Source organism: Chanodichthys erythropterus, chromosome 16 (genome assembly GCF_024489055.1).
Source record: "Chanodichthys erythropterus isolate Z2021 chromosome 16, ASM2448905v1, whole genome shotgun sequence".
Classification (NCBI taxonomy): Eukaryota; Metazoa; Chordata; class Actinopteri; order Cypriniformes; family Xenocyprididae; genus Chanodichthys; species Chanodichthys erythropterus.
The window spans coordinates 4981368-5005277 of NC_090236.1; the positions used below are offsets into that span (position 1 = coordinate 4981368).

At 35.6% G+C, this 23910-nt stretch overlaps 1 protein-coding gene across 4 annotated transcripts; it reads right to left on the bottom strand.

Annotated features, from left to right (window-relative positions):
• Positions 1 to 1190: 1190 nt before the first annotated feature.
• Positions 1191 to 23195, bottom strand: atp1a2a (ATPase Na+/K+ transporting subunit alpha 2a). Of its 4 annotated transcripts, XM_067363372.1 has the most exons (25): positions 23128 to 23195; positions 18586 to 18681; positions 18323 to 18382; positions 17444 to 17647; positions 14560 to 14673; positions 13652 to 13786; positions 13418 to 13535; positions 12881 to 13149; positions 12354 to 12552; positions 11482 to 11591; positions 11027 to 11161; positions 10830 to 10909; positions 9487 to 9573; positions 8763 to 8872; positions 8504 to 8679; positions 8287 to 8423; positions 7987 to 8137; positions 6856 to 7024; positions 6564 to 6718; positions 6250 to 6373; positions 5608 to 5753; positions 2158 to 2288; positions 1961 to 2062; positions 1735 to 1826; positions 1191 to 1354 (listed from the first exon to the last, which is right to left on the bottom strand). In XM_067363372.1, exons 1-25 carry the CDS (start codon positions 23137 to 23139, stop codon positions 1326 to 1328), a joined length of 3141 nt encoding a protein of 1046 aa, XP_067219473.1. In that variant the 5' UTR covers positions 23140 to 23195; the 3' UTR covers positions 1191 to 1325. The 4 variants fall into 4 exon arrangements, with proteins under 4 accessions (XP_067219473.1, XP_067219474.1, XP_067219476.1 ...); XM_067363373.1 differs by lacking the exon at positions 9487 to 9573 and having other exon boundaries at positions 23128 to 23188; XM_067363375.1 differs by lacking the exons at positions 10830 to 10909; positions 11027 to 11161; positions 11482 to 11591; ... (7 more) ...; positions 18586 to 18681; positions 23128 to 23195 and having other exon boundaries at positions 9467 to 9555.
• Positions 23196 to 23910: the final 715 nt, after the last annotated feature.

Genomic DNA, 23910 nt, shown 5'->3' on the forward strand with positions numbered 1-23910 from the left:
TTAAAAATGAAAATAGCGACGGCTCGTCTCCGTGAATACAGTAAGAAACGATGGTAACTTAAACCACATTTAACAGTACATTGGCAACATGCTAATGAAACATTTAGAAAGACAATTTACAAATATCACTAAAAATATCACGTAATCATGGATCATGTCAGTTATTATTGCTCCATCTGCCATTTTTCGCTATTGATCTTGCTTGCTTACCTAGTCTGATGATTCAGCTGTGCACAGATCCAGACGTTAATACTGGCTGCCCTTGTGTAATGTCTTGAACATGGGCTGGCATATGCAAATATTGGGGGCGTACATATTAATGATCCTGACTGTTACGTAACAGTGGGTGTTATGTTGTGATTCGCCTGTTCTTCGGAGGTCTTTTAAACAAATGAGATTTATATAAGGAGGAGGAAACAATGGAGTTTGAGACTCACTGTATGTCATTTACATGTACTGAACTCTTGTTATTCAACTATGCTGAGGTAAATTCAATTTTTAATTCGATGGCACCTTTAAAGGGACACAAAAAAACGGCGTATTTTTGCTCACAACCAAATAGGGGCAAAAAGCTGAAACTTCACAGACACGTTCTGGGGACACCAGAGATTTTCTTGTGATAAGGGGCATTATAGGTCCCCTTTAATTTGCATTCTCGTTTATATTTATAGAAGGTTTTAATAATAATAGTCAAGAATAAAGTTTTATTCAACCATTTTTTATTTCATGTTCGAGTTGCACAGTGAATTATATTACAAAACAAAAGTCAAACATCTACAGATATTCACACAATTTTTTGTCAAATTGTATTTTTTATATTTCTTACAAGTATTCAAATAGAATCATAGAAGTATAATTAAAGCATTATTATAGTACAATTCTAATACATTTGCATTAAATTAGCACCAACAAAATCATGAAGTTAGTACATTAAATGAATTATTTGAATCATGTATGTACTATATTTCAAACACAAGTGACAACAAAGTCAATTAACTCTAAAAAGAAAGCCTATAACCAGCCTAAAAGTTATAAATTCACAGCAAAAAATCAATTCAGTAGAAATTTAATGATCCTGAACCCTAGCTGGCTATTAAATCATCAAATTATTGAGGTTAATGATACGGTATTCAGGATACATCATGTAAACAGATTATGCCAAGTGCATGTACACACACCCACATATGCACACACAGACACACACATTCAGTCTTACATGATAAATGTCACATGATTGTCTGATTCTTCATTTGTCTCATTACCTTTCTTTATTTCTTTTACACACAGACACACCAACAGTCATGCACAAAGATTGCATATTCCTGTTAATAGTAGGTCTCTTTTTCCACCCAGCCTAAAAATAAAAGACAGAAAGAGCTAAATTAATTAACTGAGTTAAAAAAAAAAGCAGAATAAAGCTCTATTCACAAAGATTCAATTACTATGCTCAACAGATTCTCTGTAATTCTGCATTATTATTTCTTGAACCTTGAATTTAAATAGTAATATTGGCAAACATTTGCTGCACCGTATGTAATATTCATCAGTTTATGTAGTAAGGTTTTATTCATAAATAGAGTTTTTATTGGCCTAGTATTCCTACAGAATACATAATTTAAACAAGGAGACAACAAAGTATAGAAATAGTGCATTCACTTGAGAACAAATTTGGGTTACAAATATGGGTTATTATGAAAGTTCTCAGAAATGTTCTTTGTAAACATCTGTGCTCACCTCCCGGATTCCTGCGCAGGATTAATTTACGGATCTCATCATACACAAAGATTAGCAGACTGTACGGGAAAGCACAGAACCACCACATAATCCTGCAAAAGAAATAGGAAAAGGAGAAAAGAAAAGGTGAGGAAAGGAGGAGCAAAAAAAAAAAAAAAAAAAAAGCTTGGAGTACAAGTGTGTGTGTGTGTGTGTGTGTGTGTGTGTGTGTGTGTGTGTCTCTTACTTGAGTGGGTACATCCTCAGGGCAACGTCCATACCGGGGCAGTAGGACAGGAAGGCCGCTAGAGCCGTCTCAGCAAACAATCCGAAAATGAGAATCCTATTCCTATAAGAGCACAGGTCGGAGAATAGCATTTAACAGAGATGTATGCAAATATCACACTCCTAAATGCACTCACTCACACACACACACACACTGACTTCATTCCCTGTTGGAAGACGGAGTTTCTGCGCGTCTTGCAGATGACGAGGTCAGCCCACTGCACCACGACTATGCTGACGAAGAACGAGGTGTGACAGGTGAATTCGATGACCTTACGCTGCTCATAAGTCTGAAACATACATATTTAAATAGATACATGATGAAATACACACATTTTAAATATAACGCGTGTAAACAATCTGCACTTTTATTTTATATAATTGATCATGTTCTGTAATTGTGATTATTAAAATAATATAAAAAAGTCCAATAATTTAGGCTTGTTATATGTTAAAATCTATGGCTTACAAATTAAATATTTTAATGGTAAATTATGGCATTAAACTATTATTATAAAGGATTGGTTCACTTCAGAATTAAAATTTCTTGATAATTTACTCACCCCCATGTCATCCAAGATGTTCATGTATTGCTTTCTTCAGTCAAAAAGAAATTATGGTTTTTGAGGAAAACATTCCAGGATTTTTCACTATATAGTGGACTTCAGCAGGGTTCAACGGGTTGAAGATACAAATTGCAGTTTCAGTGCAGCTTCAAAGTGTTCTACGTGATCCCAGACTAGTAATAAGGGTCTTATCTAGTGAAACAATTGGTCAATAAAAAAAAATAAAATAAATAAATAAATATAATATATATATATATATATATATATATATATATATATATATATATATATATATATATACACACACACACATGTCAAAGTCAGACATGCCCCTTTGCCAGCTGTGATACCTGGTTTAAACTTGGCCCAGGTTTGTAAAAGATTTTTGGGTCAGCACACCTTAATACCTTCAACAATTGATTGCAAATTAAGTTTATAATACAATGAACCAATTAGAACCCAGTTTAGGTCAGATAGCTGCTAATGGTGGCTATTTTGATGAATTGAAAACTTAAGATTTTTCTACGTATAAACTGTTTATATAATAAAATATGTTTTTGTAGTTTGTGTTGTCACTTATCAGTGCACAATTATCACAAATTTAAAAGGATTTCACAATACACAAGAAGAGAATTTGTGGTTAAAAAAAAAAAAAAAAAAAAAATATATATATATATATATATATATATATATATATATATATATATATATATATATATATATATATATATATATTTTATTCCTCGGCTAAGATCGTGAGCCCTTTGAAGCTGCACTGAAACTGCAATCTGGAGCTTCAACCTGTTGAACCCTGTTGAAGTCCACTGTATGGAGAAAAATCCTGGAATGTTTTCCTCAAAAACCTTAATTTCTTTTTGACTGAAGAAAGAAAGACATAAACATCTTGGATGACATGGGGGTGAGTAAATTATCAGGAAATTTTAATTCTGAAGTGAACTAATCCTTTAAAAGGTTCTTCCTTTATGTTGTTTTTACATTAATTTAGGAATTTGGTGTGTAAATTTATTTTATTTTATACAAATGTATCAAAATTAACTGCATGATTAATTGCACTTAAAGGATTAGTTCACTTTTAAATAAACTTTCCTGATACTTTCCTGTCATCCAAGATGTCCATGTCTTTCTTTCTTCAGTCGAAAAAAAAAAATTAAGGTTTTTGATGAAAACATTCCAGGATTTTTCTCCTTATAATGGGCTTCAATGGGCACCAGACGTTTCAAGGTCCAAATGACAGTTTCAGTGCAGCTTCAAAGGGCTTTAAACGATACCAAACGATAAACAAGGGTCTTATCTAGCGAAACGATTGGTCATTAAAAAAAATACAATAAAAAAGTTTAAATTTTATAAGCCCAAATGCTCGCCTTGCTCTGTTCTGTGATGCGCGTTCGTGACGTCACGTAATACGCAATTACGTTGAAAAGGTCACGCTTGACGTAGGTGGAAGTACGGAGTCGGTGTTTACAAGTTGATTGTGCAAATACTAAGTCAAATGCCGTTTACAAAAAAAAAAAAGGTATAACAACAATGTCAGATGATTTTGAACTTCGAGGAAAAGATGAGTTTTTCTCCTTGCCCTACCTTTTTGAACCGAAATAACGTTGCACAGAGGAAGAAATTAGGCAGATGGAAGAGACTACACACGGATGGAAGACGCGGCGACACACACCTCTCAAGCATCGGGCAGACGAAGATCTAACGAGATGTGGTGGTGCACAGGTGGGCAAATGCCAACCATTGCCAACAGAGGAAGAATCTCAATGCTGCCACGACTGGACCATTTCAATCCCGCCATTAGAATCAGTCGGTGAGTCCCTGTTTCCATCTAGCTGCATTACCAGCCAAAATGGATTTCCACCGTTACTGAGCAAAGGCGTTTTAAGGGGGTCGCACACCGGATGCGAAGCTCAGCCCCGCGCCACGTCTTTAAAATTCAAACGCATTGTTTTCTATGAGTGTATGTACACCGGCGGTGACATTCAGTGCCTGTTTTACACTTTTAGTTTAACAGCTAGAATAAAGTCTAAAAATGTATAATAAACGTAGCCTTAAAGCATAAAAAAGCATAGGCATATGTTACGTTTCCCTGTTGACGTAAAACACTCCCATTGCGCAGCTCTTATATCAGGAGTTGATTCAAAATTGAGCTCACGTGTATATAATGTGCGCGGCCGGTGTGCGATACCTGTGAGCTGTCAGAGACGACGCTGAGCTTCGCGTCCGTTGTGCGACCCCATGATGGAGAAGGGTATGACAGTCTGATGGCAGTGACAACACAGGATGGATAAACCATTAGTTGTTTTACCTTTTTTTTGTAAACGGCGTTTGACTTAATTTGCACGTTCAACTTGTAAACACTGACTCGGTACTTCCACCTACGTCAAGCGTGACCTTTTCAACGTAATTGTGTATTACGTGCCGTCACGAACACGCATCACAGAACAGAGCAAGGTGAGCATTTGTGCTTATAAAATTTAAACTTTTTTATTATTTTTTTTAAATGACTGAGCGTTTCGCTAGATAAAACCCTTATTCATTGTCTGGTATCGTTTAAAGCCCTTTGAAGCGGCACTGAAACTGTCATTTGGACCTTGAACCGTTTGGTGCCTATTGAAGTCCATTATTAGGAGAAAAATCCTGGAATGTTTTCATCAAAAACCTTAATTTTTTTTTTCGACTGAAGAAAGAAAGACATGGACATCTTGGATGACATGGGGGTGAGTAAATTATCAGCAAAAGTTTATTTAAAAGTGAACTAATCCTTTAATCACATAAACCTGTGTGATTGTTTTTATTTTTTTAATGTATATTTTAAAGAAATTAATATTTTTAAAGAATAAATTAATACTTTTAAATCAGCATATTAGAATGATTTCTGAAGGATCATGTGATACTGAAGAATTGCTGAAACATGCTGAATATTCAGCTTTGCCATCACAGGAATGCAACCTTGGTGAGAAGAAGAGATTTCTTTCAAAAACATTTTAAAAATCTGTATTAATATTTGTTAAAAATCTGCGTTCACCCATTGCTGTCCATAAGTGTCCTCCAGGTCATTAACTGCACGATCATCCCAATCCAGTCGGATTCCCAGCAGTGTTCTAGGCAGAAAACCGTTCTCAGCCATGATCACAAAATAGGTGAAGAATCCTCCCAGTGCCTGTATCATACCTAAACACACACAAAAGATAAACAGATAAACACAAGTACACAAACACATGTAATTACTTTTATCCCAGCAGAGCAAGAAAATGTATTTTATTCACAATATTAATCAGAAGCATGAGTCATATTCACCCCCCTCAGATTTCAAAAGTGGTTTTTCAATTACACTAATGATGCAAAAACTATTTATTTCTTTAAAGAAATAAGTTGATTATTGAGGGTAAAAATATGCTCGCACCTACAACAAAGAAGAAACTACCCTAAAACTACAGTATCCTATATTACACATAAAAGTAAGAACTTTTCTTTGGTCTGTCTTATCTTGCCTAGGGCACAAAGTGAGCCCAGTGACACATCAAATAATAGGTGCATGATCACATCTGAGGTTCATTTGTTAGCACAAATAAATTCTTCACAGACTACAAAGTTTACAATAATTGATTTATAAAGGCCATGTGTGTGCGTTTGCAGATATCTGTGTGCAAGTGCACTTGAGGCTGACCGATTTGTCCGTAAGCCATGCTGATGAGTCTCTCATTCACCAGATTGTCAGTTTTGGGGTTTCGGGGCTGACGCTTCATAATGTCACTCTCTGCAGATTCGTAAGCTAGAGAGATTGCAGGGACCTGAGAAAGAGAGAGAGAGAGAGAGAGAGAGAAAATTATGACAGTGATGACAAAGATGCTCATGTGTGTGTGTGTGTGTGTAGGTCTTTGAGATGGTCTGGTGTCTGGTGCCTCAGGTTAGTATCACACTTGACAGGAATTGGAAGTAAGACTGAATGAATGCACACATGTGTGAGTGTGCATATCTCACCATGTCAGTGCCAAGGTCAATGCAGAGGATGGTGACGGTGCCCAGGGGCAGAGGCACACTGGCGATGATGAAAAGCAGGAAGGGTGTGATCTCCGGGATGTTACTGGTTAGCGTGTAAGCAATTGACTTCTTCAGGTTATCAAAGATCAGACGACCTAAAACAGTTTTGATTTAATTTAATTTAATAATTTAATGTTTACATTAATGATTGTGTAAAACAGTCAGGCCAATAAAGCACTTCAGAAATTCAAAACATTAGAGATACTAATGCTTAATATTCCTTCTTTCTTACCCTCTTCCACTCCCGTAACAATTGAGGCAAAGTTGTCGTCCAGCAGGATCATGTCAGCCGCTTGCTTGGAAACATCTGAGCCCGAGATTCCCATGGCAACACCAATGTCAGCCTTCTTCAGAGCAGGAGAGTCATTCACCCCATCACCTGTGACAGCCACTATAGCACCCTGCAGCCAGAGCCAGCCAATCAGAATCAGAGAAAAAGACCAGTCAGCCAATCAGAGTTAGAGTCAAAAAGTCTGTCAGGCAGGCTGAATGAAGATATTCAAGGATTAGTTGACTTTCAAATAAAAATTTCCTGATAATTTACTCACCCCCATGTCATCCAAGATGTCCATGTCTTACTTTCTTCAGTCGAAAAGAAATTAAGGTTTTTGATGAAAACATTCCAGGATTATTCTCTTATAGTGGACTTTAATGGCCTCAAAATGGTTGAAGGTCAAAATTACAGTTTCAGTGCAGCTTCAAAGCGTGCTACATGATCCCAGATGGGGAATAAGGGTCTTTTCTAGAGAAACCATCGCTCATTTTCTAAAAAAAAAAAAAAAATTAAAAAGTATATACGTTTTAACCATAAATGCTCTTCTTGAACTAGCTCTCTTCTTCTTATGTATTTGAATTCCGGCAGTGTAGACGCTGCTAAGTGTATTACTGCCCTCCATTTTTTTTTTTTTTTTTTTTTTTTTTTTTAGAAAATGACAGATCGTTTTGCTAGATAAGACCCTTATTCCTTGTCTGGGATTGTTTAAAGCTCTTTGAAGCTGCAATGAAACCGTTTGGAGACCATTGAAGTCCACTATATGGAGAAAAATCCTGGAATGTTTCATCAAAAACCTTAATTTCTTTTTGAAAGAAGAAAGAAAGACATGGACATCTTGGATGACATGGGGGTGAGTAAATTATCAGGAAATTTTAATTTGAAAGTGAACTAATCTTTTAAGTGTACACTCATGTTAAAGGATTACAAAATTTCAAATGGCACCTTTAAGACGCATCTGTTAAGATTAATGTAAATATAAAACATTCAGAGGTCTGATATTTCGAGTCTAGCTTGCATTTGGTGAGATTTATTGTATAGGACCGCTAGTGTATGATATTTTAACATTCACACACACACACACACACACACCTGTCTCTGGCAGCCCTCTACAATGATGAGTTTTTGTTGAGGTGAAGTGCGAGCAAACACAATCTCTGTGTGGTTCCTCAGAATATCATCCAGATACTCAGCGCTCATGTCCTTCAAGTCTGAACCATGAATCACACAGGCCTTAGCGTCTCTGAAACGCACACACACACACACACACACAGAACAGTGCCCATTTTCGTTATCTGTGAAGAAGCAATAAAAGCAGATAAAAACCCATTCAGATTTAGTTTACACACACATATGCACCCAGACTCTCAAACAAACACTCAACACACAAACCGTGGATTGACTTGGCTCAGTGGTATATTAAGTCTTTCAGCGATATCCTCCACAGTCTCGTTGCCCTCAGAGATGATGCCGACGCCTTTAGCAATGGCTTTGGCAGTTATCGGATGATCACCCGTTACCATGATAACCTGTAAAAATGTATTTCAGTCACTTTTGACCTTGGACACAAAATGCTGTAGATGAATGAATGGAACTTAAAAATGGATACCTTAATGCCAGCAGAGCGGCATTTGCCTACAGCATCTGGCACTGCGGCTCGGGGCGGATCGATCATGGAGATTAATCCAAGGAAACAGAGCTGGTTGACCGGGAAATTCACTTCTTCACTATCAAACGCAAACCCCCTCGGAAACTGTGAGGGAGAGAGGAACAGGTGGCAGAATCCTGAAAGAGAGAGAGGGTAGAGAATTAAAACAGGAAGGAAGGAAGTTAAGGAAGGAAGTTAAGGAAAGAAGTTGAGGACTTGCCCAGAACTCTCTCGCCTAGTCCACCCAGCTCCATATACGCTCCCTGAAAAGCATCCCTCCAGTCATCGTCCATTGGGAGTTCCTGTCCGTTGATCATTATGGAACTGCACCTGGATGAACAATCAACCAATATTCACAGCTACTGATTAAAGATGAAAATGACTGTCAATAATCACAGATATTAATCACAGCTATGAAATTTTGATGGATCAACAATAATAGCAGCTAGTAGTCAAAAATAAGTTTTATGATGTATCATCAATAAATACAGTAAAAATCAATGAAATTATATTTACAGGGGTCAGGATATATGATATGATACTTCAGACAAGTCTGAAATCAACATCCAATAAACATCAACATACACTTGATGCACACGATACAATTTAGAATCACAAAATTTCACACATTATACATTACACTCCAATAAACATTACATTACAACTTACATTTATATAAATATTTCTATTTTATTTTATTAATTATTTTATATTTATTTATGTTATTTTATATGTTCCATGAGGTTAACTTATAATGTTAATAAAGTTTTTGCACAAAACGAAAAATAACAACAACAAAAACAAATATACTATTATTTTCTACCTTTATTTTGACAGTATCTCTGAAATTATAATTTTTTAAGTCTTGTCAGTAAAAGGCTACTGTTGTGATTGGCTGAAGTCAAATGTAGTATCAACACACACTCGCTATAGAGGGTATTCACATGACGTCACCGTCGACCGATGTCACCACGGTTACGCCAACTGAGTGGCAAAAGACTGAGTGGCAGCATTGGTTTTCAGTGTGAATGCTGCAAAAAACAAACAAAACACTTCCAAAATGGGAAAGACTGTACAAATAGCTTTGACACAAAATCTGAGGTATTTTTTTTTTACAGAATGCTGAAAGCTACAGAAACAAAGAAGCAAATAGGTCACTGCAGTTCACAGAAACAGCTGTACTCCAGCAGAGAAACATGTTTTGCAGTTATCATTTTGTGTCAAAATGTTGGATTTTGGGGTAAAATCATACCCTTTATATTGTATTGTTATATATTGTGTTGACAACTCATCAATTAAATATTTATCATCTTATATTCTGCATAATTGGGTGTTTTTAAATAAACACTGACAAAAACTATACAAGTTTTAGGGCTGGATGATATGATGAAATATATAAAATTGATATAAGTGATCACTCCAGTTTAGACCTACCTATATTGTATTTATATAAAGCATTCACAGGCCAATTTGCTTTGTGTATTTCCCCGGCTTTGAAATCAGGCACATATAGATGTCAGGAAACACGACTCCTGGCTGCATGTCAATATCCATTAATTAGATTTCTTTGACATGTCATAAGGAACACTTTCGAGTCCAACCTTTAGTGTAATCGTTTGTTTTACTCGTGTTTTCGCAGTTTCCCCTATCAAATCCAGTCATGCAGCGGGTTCTTTTGTCACTCAGTCCAGCTGAGGGAGCGCGTTCCGGTGGGAAAGTGATGTCTATGCATACCCTCTATTGAACGCAACTAAGTGTTAAAATTATCCATATAAAACCATCATTTAAAGACAAAGCACTATTTAATCATTTACATTACACGGTGATGCTTGCATCTGGTGTAGGCAAATGTCAGCCAATAAGTGACTGAAAGCCAGTGGGCGGGGCCTATGGTGTGATGATGTATAACTTCATCAGTGTCTATTCTATATTCTACATCAGTGTCTATTTCATATTCATCAGTGTCTTGCTCTGGAGGCAGTCATATGCAAATACATTTGCCCGTGTGATGTCACAAATCCTACAATATCCAAACGAGCCATTTTTGAAGCTTGCAAATAAATGCTTTGTTTATAATGAGGAAGACGTTTTAAACTATGGAACTTGCAGGATGTTTTAATGGTTAACTATAACAACACTGCGATAATCACAGATATTAGATGCAACTATTGATTCATGATGAATATTTAAGCTGTTATAAATCAATAAAAATTATGTTGTCTCATTATTAACACAGCTATTGATTCATCTTATTTGTATCACTGTATCAATGTCTGGTATTGATTACCTGTCCAGAATCCTCTCTGGAGCTCCTTTCATCACCAGCAGGTGTCCAGTGGGACTCTCCTCTATCTCGTGAATAGACAGCTGAGAGAGACAGAGATGGGGATTATTTATTACTTCAATCAATATCTGTATGACATCGACATGATTTGTTTCTATATGATCTTTACAGCTTTGGGTGTGTGTTTCCTGTAGGTGAACCTGGTATTTGTTAGTTGAGTTGAATGGGATTTCTGACACTTTACGGTTGTTTTCTCTGAGAGTCTGAACACTCCCAGATGAGAGCTCGACACACTTCAACAGAGCAGACTCTGACGCGTCACCTGCTGTGTCCCTCTGCGAACACAGAAATTCACTGTCAAAAATCAAACAACAGAGCACAATCCCTTATCTTATTTAGGATTAATATTTGTGTTTAGCATATAAGTGTTACACAGAATATCTTCAACTTACACTATTTTTGAAAAGTTTGGGGATGGTACGTTTTTTTTATGTTTTTGAAAGTAGTCTTTGCTCAGCAAGACTGCATTTATTTGATCAAAAATACAGTAAAAACAGTAATATTGAGAAATTGTAGAAATCTTTTGTAAGTCTTTATTGTGTCTTTACCTTGCTTTATGACACCACTGAATGGTTGTGTATGTGGTGTGTGTTACCTTGCGCACAGGAACTTCCTCTTGTCCAGGTTTGAAGACAGCACGGTTACAAAGCCCTGCCACTCGAGACAGAGAGAACCAAGTGGGAGAACTTTTATCAAAGCAAGACCCTACACACACAGAGAAACACAGGGGAAAGAAAAGATTTGTTAAAGCGTGCTCAAACAGATATATGAACAGATCAAGAGGAGAATTTTCCCTTTAAATGTTCAAGATATCAAAAACACTGCCATTTAGCAAATACTTTTAATCTAAAGTGACCTATACGTATGCTAATTACAGGGACGTTATGCCTAACGTATTATGGTACATTATTATAAGTGCCTTGCTCAAGGACACAATGTCCTTCATTCAGAAATGAAGATTTTTACATTGGGTCCTACGCTCAGGCAAGTTTTCATCAAAAGCATTTCTTTCTGCCTATACTGAAAGTGAATATGCTGTGGGTGCTGACACAACCAGTCAAATCATATTTGCAACAGATCTATGTGAAGAACATACTGAATATGAAGTTGTTATTCACTGAAATTCTTCATCTCCTGAACTGGATTGATTTGGGAATTTGAACTCTAGAACCAAACTCAGTCCAATTCATGAACTAATCATTCACACTGGTTTTATGAACTACATTAACTGATTCATTGACAAGATCCGACTTAAAAAAAAAAATGATTAGTTCACAAATTGGGAATCACTAGCATACTCTCATTAAAAATGCTAATAAAAGCTAGAGCTGAAGTTTTTCAGTGAACAATGACTTTAAATAAATTGTACGAATTTGGTGTTTTTTTGTCATTTTGGAGCATTTTTAAAACCCAATGTCACCTAACAATGTTCACTTGTTTGGTCTGTGGACCTCAAAGCATGCTAACCTGATTGGTCCTCGGTGGTGTCAGCCTCGTGGATCTGGTTGTCAAACCACATGTGAGCTACAGTCATTCGGTTCTGAGTGAGGGTTCCAGTTTTATCCGAGCAGATGGTGGAGGTGGAACCCAGAGTCTCCACGGCTTCTAGATTCTTCACCAGACAGTTTTTGCGAGCCATACGCTTAGCAGTCAGAGTCAAACAAACCTGAGAGAGATTGGATGGAGTTAAAGGAGAAGGTCTACAAGATGACAATGTTTTATGGTCTTTATGCCTTATGATCCTTCAGAAATCATAAAAAATGTGCTGATTTGCTGCTCAAGAAACATTTCTTATTATTATCCATGCTGAAAATAGCTGTGCTTCAAAAATATTTCTGTGGAAACTGTGATGCATTTTTCCAAGATTCTTTGATGAGTAGAAAGATCAAAAGAACAGCATTTGTTTGAAATAGAAATCTTTTGTAGCATTTACATGTCTGACCCCAAACCTTGGAACGGCAGTTCATATGAATATTACAATATATGTGGCTCACCGTGACAGTAGCCAGCAGTCCCTCAGGGACGTTGGCAACAATGATGCCGATAAGAAAGATGACGGCTTCCAACCAAGAGTAGCCCAAAATGAGGGACAGGATGAAGAATGACACGCCCAGGAAGATGGCCACGCCTGTGATGATTTGAATGAAGTGCTCGATCTCCATGTTGATGGGTGTCTGACCCACCTCCAGACCGGACGCCAAAGTCGCAATGCGGCCCATCACTGTATGATCACCTGTATTGATCACTATGCCGTGGGCTGTACCTGAACATAGACACAAATTAACCAATTAATGTGAATTAATTAATCAAAAATGTTATGAAATAATCAAAAATTGAATGTGTGTGAGGAATAAACAAATGAATGAACAAGTGATTAAATCAAATAATAATGCCTGAGTGAATAAACGCAGAAAGGAATGAATAAATGAGTAGGTCATGAAAAATGAATGAACAAACAAACACAATAATGACAATTTTAGCAAATGAATGAATGGATGTATGAATGAATAAATAATGAATGAAGATCTGACCTTCCACACAGTTGGTGGAGAAGAAGCTGATGTTTCTGGTCTCTAGGGGGTTTTCATGAGTGAACTCTGGGGAACGTGTCTGAGGTTCTGACTCTCCAGTTAGAGATGAGTTATCCACCTAAGAAAGGCAGACATGATGTTTTCAATCTGATTTCAGGCTTCTCACTAAGGCTATAGGCTGATAAACAAAGAGATCTGAGATATTTCCATTAACATCACTCGCCCTCTCTCTACCTTGCAGCCACTGGAAGAGACGATACGAAGGTCTGCTGGGATTCTGTCTCCACCCTTGATCTCCACCAGGTCTCCCTGAACTACTTCCTCTGCATTAATCTGAAATTTCTCCCCTTCACGGATCACCAGAGCTTGCTGAAAGAAAGTCAATTGCAAAGTTCCTCAAACATTATGATGCAGAAAAACAATTTGTTTAGGTAGAGGCCTCTAGCAGCAAGTATATCAGAACAGAGTTTGCAATACCGTATGCAACTTACACTATCAATTATTGGCATTTGTGTGTGTGTGTGTGTGTGTGTGTGTGTGTGTGTGTGCGTGTTTTGGGCACCTATGTGTGGTTTTTCTACCATATTGATTACCAGTCTATTGTGCTGTCTTTTATTTTACCTTTTATACTGCATTCAATTAAAAACTTTTATTTTTAATTACTAAATTTAATTACATTTTTTGTCTCAGTTTGTTATTTGGCTTAATGATTGTGTAAAAACAAGAAAGAACTTTTGCAAAAGTAAGAAAAAAAATTGTTGCCTTTATCGTGCCCTATCTTTAATATTTGCTATATGTTTCTTTGCTTTACTTCCTTTTTTTTTTTTTCCTGTATTGCCTATTCTTGTACTGTATAAACTGTGAAAATATTGTAACCAACATGCCAACAAAGCAAACTCTGAAAGATGGGGTGGTGGGATGGCATGTGGTTCCTTTCATAAGTTAAGAAGGATTTACATACATTTATATAAATCATACATTGAGCTTTTCAATGTTAAAAGGGATTTACATGGATTTATGTAAATTATATAAAATATTGCTCATAATGGTTTCCGTTTGGGATTTGGTATTATTTTCATTTACATGCATTCTTTTTGCAGACATTTTTATCCAAAGCAATCTCCTACTCTTATCACACTGACCTGAGGCACCATGTTTTTGAAAGAGTCCATGATCCGGGAGCTTTTGGCTTCTTGATAATATGAGAAGCAGCCGGTTATGATGACCACAGCAGATAGAACCACACCCAGATACAGCTGTAATAGAGAGATGGAAACAGGTCAAGGGTCAGGGGGTTCAAAACTATTACCAATAACGTTTAAGCCAAGAGTCTACCACTCTTTTTCCATATGCTATAGATAAAAAACAAACCATACAAGCAGACAGTCTTATGAACAGATATCAGTTTGTTTAATTTATGCTGCCATTTCTGCACTCTAAAAAATAATGTGTTGGCTCAGTTTGCATCAGTTTTTTTGAATTATGACAACTTTGAGTGAATTTGCGTTCAACCAACAAGCTACATTGAGTTAGAGAAACTTAATAATTAAATAATTAAATAAAGTTGCTAACTCTAAATAATTAAGTTGCTCCAAATACCAGAGTTGTAGTCCTTGAACAATCTTATTTATTTCAGTTCAAATCAACAGCTATCATAGCACATGCTAACATTTACATGCTAACACACTTATTTAACATGTATAACATCGCTTATAGAGTCAGTGTTGTGTTTAGCTTCATGTATCTACTAATTTACAAAACTTCATTACAGAAACACTTTTAAATGTCAAACATAACAGCATTAAACACTAACAGGTCTTTGCCTTCACTAAAAACAAATAAATCAACACTTAATTTCAACATTTATTTTCCTTATCTAGTCCCATGCTAAGCATTATTATAAATTACAGGTCACATCAAGTTGATGTAATGATCAACATTATTATGTCAACATAATGTTTGCAACTTAAAAGGGTTAATTAAAACAATAAATTATAATTTTTAACTCACAACCATGCATTTTTTTAAGCTGTGGTAACAGGTTGCCTGAATTATTTTTTATAGTCTGGGGTCTTTACTCTGAAATGCACTTGGCAAATTTAGTGATCAATATATGAAAACTGTCACCATCTCACTCTTTGCAAAGGTTTCTCAGGGAGTTTCAATATAGAGATATGCCCACCAGTAACAGAAGTTACCATATTTTAACCATCTTTAAATGAACAATAGACTTAAACACTGCAAAAAAAAAACAGCAGAGTCAGACCATTTTAAACATATACACACCTTTTCATAACCCTAAAACAAAACAGTTTAGAATGGGAAACGTGCAAAAATCATGGTGTAAAAGTGCAAACACAGTTAAATGATCCTTAACTTCACATTTTCATTTATCGCTGACCCTAAACTGTCCCACAAGCAGCTGGGAGCTCAGTCTACAAACTGGGACTCATTCATCATACTGGATATGGGACACAATTTATCCACCACAGTCACCAAAAATGTAAACTGCAGGTTTTAATTCCCCTCTAGTGGAGTGAGGCCAATTTAACTAATTTTTGTGATTCCTTGTTTTAATCAGCTTAAAAACGGATTTTAGAAAACTTAGAAGAGATATGTAAAAATAAAAAAAGGACCTTGCACAGGTATTAGAGATAAACATGGGTACTTTCACTACTTATTATGAATTATATTATTTTAAAAATTGTATTAAGTGTTACCACCATCTCTTCATAATGAGGCTTCATTCGGATTTGTGCAATGTGTAAGTGTAATTTTTAAATATTAATTAATTCTTCAACTAGTTGGGAAATGTTTTGAAATACACAAAGTTACTATAGCGTGTCACCAACAATAAGCTCAAATAACATTTAGACAAATTCCCAGATTTAAACCTGCACCAGATTTAAACATGTGCCTCTTACAGGAACAAAAGTCACTGTGTCTGGAACAGGCCATGCCTCTCACAACAACTTTCAGTCTTATTGGCTGCTTCATCCACCTTATTTTGCAACGTGGAAGTAAGCTATTTTTTGTGAATGTGCAAGACTTCAGTTTCATTATACATTATATATCACTCTAAAAAAAAATGCTGCAAAAAAACAAAACAAAAAAACAAAACAAATTTACAGTTTTTTCCATTGATTTTCCATTGAAACAGTAATATACCATAAAAACAATTAATTCTGGGTCATTTTATTTGTCGTTTTTCGAGAAAGTAACCTATATGCTTCTTTCTCGAAAACGACAAATAAAATTACCCAGAATTAACTGTTTTTATGGTATATTACGGTTTCAATGGAAAACGGTATTTTACCATGTAAATTTGTTTATTTTTTTTTTACAGCTGTAAATAGACTGTAGAGTGGGTAAATAACTAGAAGAAAAACAGTGCAGTAAATGGTAAAACAATTTGCACTACAAACCAGTGTGTGTATAATTACGACAATACATTCAAATAATGCGGTAAGAAATAGAGTGGTGCAGGTTTGACGTCAGAACCCAAAAGACTAATTCGCTGCTGGTTCCTTCGAGATTTTCCTATAGGGTTTTGTAATGGTTTTTTTTCGATTTGTGTGTAAAATTTTGTTGTACAATGTAAATTACACAACACCCATAGCGAAAAAGCAAATTTTGAAGCAGTTGTGTTTATTTTTAAAAATGTACGTTTTTTTATAATAACTACATAAGACAACTTGGGGTGTGAGTGCGTGCAGTGTATGTAGAACAAAACAACAAAGTATTGTCAAGTTATGTTTACCCCAAGCTTTATTTTACTCATGAATTGAAAAATCCCATAGGAAAATCTCGAAGGAATCAGCAGCAAATTATTCTGACATCATACCTGCACCATTAGTTTGCAACATCAAGCATCATATCAAGCTGTTTTATACAGATAAAAATAACTGGAAGCGAACAACACCAGAAGCCAGACATAACCGATTTACAAATGGCTGCACATGCCTATTTAAAAATAAGTTGGATAAGCCCTTTTATTCCCATTGGCTGGATATTAAGTGCACTCACATTGTCATTGACAGGCTCATCCTCGGTGGCCGCCTGAATACTGTAGGCAAGAAAGCAGAGGATGGCACCGATCCAGAGCAGGATGGAGAATCCGCCGAACAGCTGCTTACAGAACTTCACCCACTCTGGTGTGGTGGGTGGCGGGGTCAGTGCATTTGGACCGTCGCGGGCCAGAATTTCCATCGCTCTCTTATGGGTCAGACCCTGGTGGGATAGAGACAAACTTCTATTCAAGATTCCCTGCAGCAACTCACTACTAAAAATACAGCTTAAACCAGTAAATTGGTTTACTTAACTTAGGTGGCCACCAGTATGGTGGTTTTAGACACATGTCAGCAGGTCAGGCTTAGAGACCAGGGCAGCTTTTCCCAAAAGCATTGTATGTCCAAGTCAATTGTAGAGAATTGTTTTCTGGGATCTACTTGGGCTTACAATGCTTTTGGGAATTGCAGTCATATAATGCTTTTAAAGTGAAATGCAGTCAATGTTAACTAGTTTATATAATAATTAGTTATACAGCAAATTTAAAGTGAGCTTTTCAAGGCGCTTACACAGAAAACAGGAAAACAATGTGTGGATACTTGCTAGATCAGCTACGACAAGCTTAAACAAGAAAACTACGCTGGTTCAAAAGGCAAGCTCCAGAAATTGGATAAATGCTATCTAAAATTTCCAAAAAAATGGCTCAAAATTTATTTAGCTAAAGCTGTTTTTCCCTATTGATATTACTAAATAATATCTTGCTATATATTCCAAAGCCTTGTTTAGCTGGTTGTGGATATGCTGCTTGAATGTGCCGGTGGGTAAAATGTCATCACGATCTGAAAAATATCCGATTCATTATTGCAAATGTCGAGGGTGAATGTTAAGATGACTCACTCTGGCAAGGTCAACTCCATAACGAGTGCTGAGCTCATCGAGAGACAGCTTATGATCATCCTGTAGAAACACGCACAAGAGCATCAGATATAATACAACATTTCATGTTTGCCAATTAGTTGAAACATCAAAATGTATCACATTCTTTTAGAGACAATTTCATTGTTTGATTTTTAAATTATTCTCTTATAGTCTCTCACCTGCTTGCTCACACTCTCTCCCTTTTTTCATGTATGCCTGAATACAAAATAATAACTTCTTACCAGTGACACCTCTTTCTTCAACTCATCTAAATCTTTATCTTTCTTCTTTCTCTTTCCTCCCATTGGAGTAGCCTCAGGGCTCCTTTCATGTCCGTACTGAGACACAGAGAGAGAGAGCGGAAGGAAAGGAATATTACCCAGAGAATAAATTATAGTACTCAGAGAATGCACTTTCATAGATTTTGAGATTTCTCAGTTATGCTTCATTCATTTATCATTCCTTAAATGTAAAAACAGATTTATAGATTAATAGATTAAGAGATTCTATAGTAATAGATTAATAGATTTATAATAATAATTCATATCAACACTGATGATAATAATAATAACAAGAAATGTTTCTTGAGCATCAAATTAGCATATTAGAATGATTTCTGAAGGATCATGTGACACTGAAGATTGAAGTAATGATGCTGAAAATTCAGCTTTGTCATTACAGGAATAAATTTTATTTTAAAATATATTAAAAAATAAATCTATAAAATAAGCAGGCTAATTCAAATTTTGTTTTTTACTGTATTTTTGATCAAATAAATATAGACTCGTTAAGCATAAGAGACTTCTCTCAAAAATCCCAAAGGTTACATATGCATTACAGTTTTTCTAAACAAAAGTAATTAATTACTAATTACTAAATACATCTTAACCGGTGCAATTAGATTAGGCTACTGTACTAATTACTCTCTCTAAAATGTATTGGATTACTTATTACTAATTACTTTCTAAATCCCATATCAACGTCAACCAGTTGAACAATACAAGGATAGACATGAAACTGCACTTTTATTTCTTTCAAATAAACAATATACCATTGCATAAATTGAACTGACCAGTGTGTTAAAGTGTTTAAAGGAAGAAGGTTACATTAAAAACATAAATTTTAACATTAGTTGGAACATTAAATTTTGATGGGAAGCGATGCATTTGTGTAAGAAAAATATCCATATTAAACATGTTATAAAGTTAATTACGCCAGACTGCCTTCCGTATTCAACTTACGAAGAAAGTGTAAAACTCTCACAGTTCAAAACGCTTATGCTACGTCAAATTATACTTATTCAAATGATTAAAAAAAGCATTAGCCTACTGACGATACGTCAGTTACACTTTTTTCGTAAGTTGAATATGGAAGGCGTTCATATTTCATATTCATATTTTTGGGGTTGGGTATTGACACAATTTTCACGATTCGATTCAATTTCTGTTCACATGGTTATGATTCGATTCAATATCGATTATTTTTGGATGTATATCAGATGCATGGCACATTTTCTAGAGGAAAAAAATCTCTCAACTAATGCTATAAACTACACATGGGAGTCAGTTGGTATTACTATAATATTGAAGGTTAAAATTGAACTTACAAACATTTAAACTACACTCAATGTTTTTTATAATAAATAAAGTTTACAATTAGCCTACATAATCATATTTCTACTCCAATTCGTTTTTTTTAAATATAAACATTTAAATTGTGACTGTCATAACGGATTTATTCAAACATGCATTAAATATTAACATTAAAAATTATAATAAATATGTAACGGTGCATGGCTATATTTATCAGAATATTTTCTAAAGTTAATTTTTCTAGCTGACTAATGAGTTTATGGTCACTGAATAGCCTATGTTTTTCTGAGGTAAATGTGACGTTACGTGACATTGTTTACAAGCTGTTTTATTGACGTCTTTCGAGATTGAAATACTGATTGAGCTATTACACGAGACATGATACGGATTTCAGTAAGTTGTACTGTATATTTTAACATACCTTCAGATGTTTATTCATGTTTATTTCACGCTGTAACTGGTATTAAAGCGGAGAGGATAAGTTCACATGCGCTCCGTGCTGCCGCTTCTCTTTAAAGGGTTAGTTCACCCAAAAATGAAAATTCTGTCATTTATTACTTACCCTCATGCCGTTCCACACCCGTAAAACCTTCGTTAATCTTCGGAACACAAAATAAGATATTAGTTGAAATCCGATGGCTCCACGAGGCCTTCATAGGGAGCAATGACACTTCCTCTCTCAAGATCCATACTAAAAACATATTTAAATCGGTTCATGTGAGTACAGTGGTTCAGTATTAATATTATAAAGCGACGAGAATATTTTTTGGAGCGCCAAAAAAACAAAATAACAAATTATTTAGTGATGGCCGATTTCAAAACACTGCTTCAGGAAGATTCGGAGCACAAATGAATCAGTGTATCGAATCATGATTCAGATCGCGTGTCAAACTGCCAACGGCTGAAATCACGTGACTTTGGTGCCCCGAACACCAGATTCGATACACTGATTTATAACGCTCTGAATCTTCCTGAAGCATTGTTTTGAAATCGGCCATCACTAAATAAGTCATTATTTTGTTTTTGGCGCTCCAAAAATATTCTCATCGCTTTATAATATTAATATTGAACCACTGTACTCACATGAACTGAATTAAATATGTTTTTAGTACCTTTATGGATCTTGAGAGAGGAAGTGTCCATTGCTCCCTATGGAGGCCTCACGGAGCCATCGGATTTCAATTTAAATATCTTAATTTGTGTTCCGAAGACTAACGAAGGTCTTACGGGTGTGGAACGCGATGAGGGTGAGTAATAAATGACAGAATTTTCATTTTTGGGTGAACTAACCCTTTAACTCGCCACATTTAACAGCGCCAAAACTGTATTTATTTTTTTAATTTCATAATAAGATGGATGTGATTTGAAATCTGAGACTTTGCTTCATATCAAAAGTAACAAATCACAAAGATTAATGTGATTTATTGGATGGGAGGCTACATGTTCTGTTCATTCATCAACACAAACATATCACTTTGCTTCAGAAGGCCTTTATTAACCTCTGGAGCCGATGGATACACTTTCTTGAGCTTCATACTCATTGGTGCAATTCACTGCCATTATAAAGCTTGGATGCGTCAGGATATTTATTAATATAACGCTGATTGTGTTCATCAGAAAGAAGAAAGCCGTATACATCTAGGATGGCTTGAGAGTGAGTAAAGCTTGGGGTCATTTTCATTTTAAAGTGAACTAATCCTTTATGCAATTACATAAGAAGTAACTAATTAAATTACAGAAAAATTAATTACTGTACAATTTTTTAAGGGAGAAATAATTAAATTACAGTATTTATATTAATTACACCCAACACTGGATATACACACACATTTGGTGAAGAAATACAGATTTTAGAAATAATTTATACATATTGCTATCTAATGGAAACAAGTACACTATAAATAAGTGATTTCATTAGAGAATTTTTCTTTCCTAAGGGTATTCACATCATGCTGGCACATATTTGTTAATTAGTCAGCTGAACATTCATAAATGAACCATAATTTTTACCCTGAACTCTTGCTCTGTATAAACCCAGTCATAGTTACGTCTTTAAACCTACATACGAAAAACTATATGAAACTACGACAGGTCTTTGACAGTGTTATCAAACACGTGAGTGTGCTTGAGCATGTCGGTTCATCTAATGTACTGTGTGCTCGTCTTTGGCAGGAAATGTGTGCTGTGTGCTGACACACTAGGAACACGGTGTCATGGAAATCACCTGGTCCTGTCACTCTCAATCAGCTGTGACTGTATGTGTGTGAGTGCCTGACACATGTACAGATGGAAGATCATTCATTACACCTTAACTCTGACCTCGTTTCAGATATCACAAACCTTATTATTTCACAAACATTATAAATAAGATGCAGCTTCCACAGCGAATCTCACGAAAACTGTCAAGAAATGTTAGGTCATATTTTTCACCACAAATTTAGAAAAAAAATTATGTAGAAAACAAACCTATTTTCAGAACCATTAAAATTTTTGCATTGTGACATTTTTATGACACTTATAAACTCATTCTCCTTCCTCAAATCACAGCTTTCATTCTCTTTACAGCAGTGTGACGAGCATTTTTTATTATATTATATTTATTAAATTACAAATTATATGTGTTATTAAATTAAATATGTTAAATATTTATTATTATTATATATTTTTTATATTGTTATTAAAAGTACATTTGTAGAGTATACTTGTAAGTAAACATCATGGTATCATTTGTAACTGAATTTAATTCCTTCTGATTTCAACTTTTTTGTCATACTATATTAAGAATTATACTTTTTTGCATTACAATAATAAGGATTTGGGGAGGAAATTAGCTTAATAGTCATGAAAATAAGATCATAATGTGAATAATCCTATTTATTTATTATATAATTTATTTTATTTTATTAATGCAAATTATACATTTTATTTTTTCTTTTGATTTTGTTGTGACATATCACCCCTACATTTCTTTGTGACATTTACCCTACATCTCCTATTCTAATTCACATATCAGACACAAACATATTCCTACATAATCTTGCTGTATTCATAAGAAATGCATGTGATACTAAACCAATACATTATTTAAGGGTGCACGACACTTACAACAATCTGTGAGAGAAAGAAAAAAAGCTAGCAAGAGAAAAGGACAGATAGAATAATTTATGAAGCACCACAGAAAGACACACTCACCCCTTTTCCCATGTTCGTTGATAATGAACTGATGCCCAGATTTCTCCCACTCTCCCCTCACACGTGTGGAAGACACTGGTGGCTTTTTTTGGAGGTAACATACCCCCTTTCTCCACCTGATAACACACACACACACACACACACACACACACACACACACACACACACACAGCCTGTTCTCTCCCCCCACTTGTGCCTCAGGGTAACCCGAAGCTCACTTCCCACCCCCTTACAAATACACACACACACACACACAACCTTCATGCCCATGGCTGTATACCTGCACCTGCTACCACTTTCCCCCTCTTTCTGTCTGCCTTACACACATTATTATCACTATTTATTTTATGCTTGTTAGCAGGGCAGAAGCAGCGAGACGGGCTGAATTCTCCATTACCGCGATGGAGAATGTGGCTTGAGGATTTTTTTCCCAACTAAATCAAGCCTTGAGACTGTGGGAACTACAACTGCCGTCAACGTCTCTGCCAGATCCATTAAGAACAGGACCGGAGAGAGCAGCTGCTCTCCTGACCCTGCTGTGCCCGAGAGCGATACTCGGCTGACGTAAAAATCAGTGATAAATCACATGAACTTCACGTGCTACACTATTTATTGTCTCTGTGGAGGACGTATCTTACTTTTTTATTCAGGCTAATGGTTTATAGTTCAAAATGTGTTCTGTGCTCTGATTATAGTGTTAAATATTATTATGTAGTTAATAAAAATAATGTAGTTTTCTGTTTACTAAATTTAGTCTCTTAAAGGTGCCCTAGATTCAAAAAT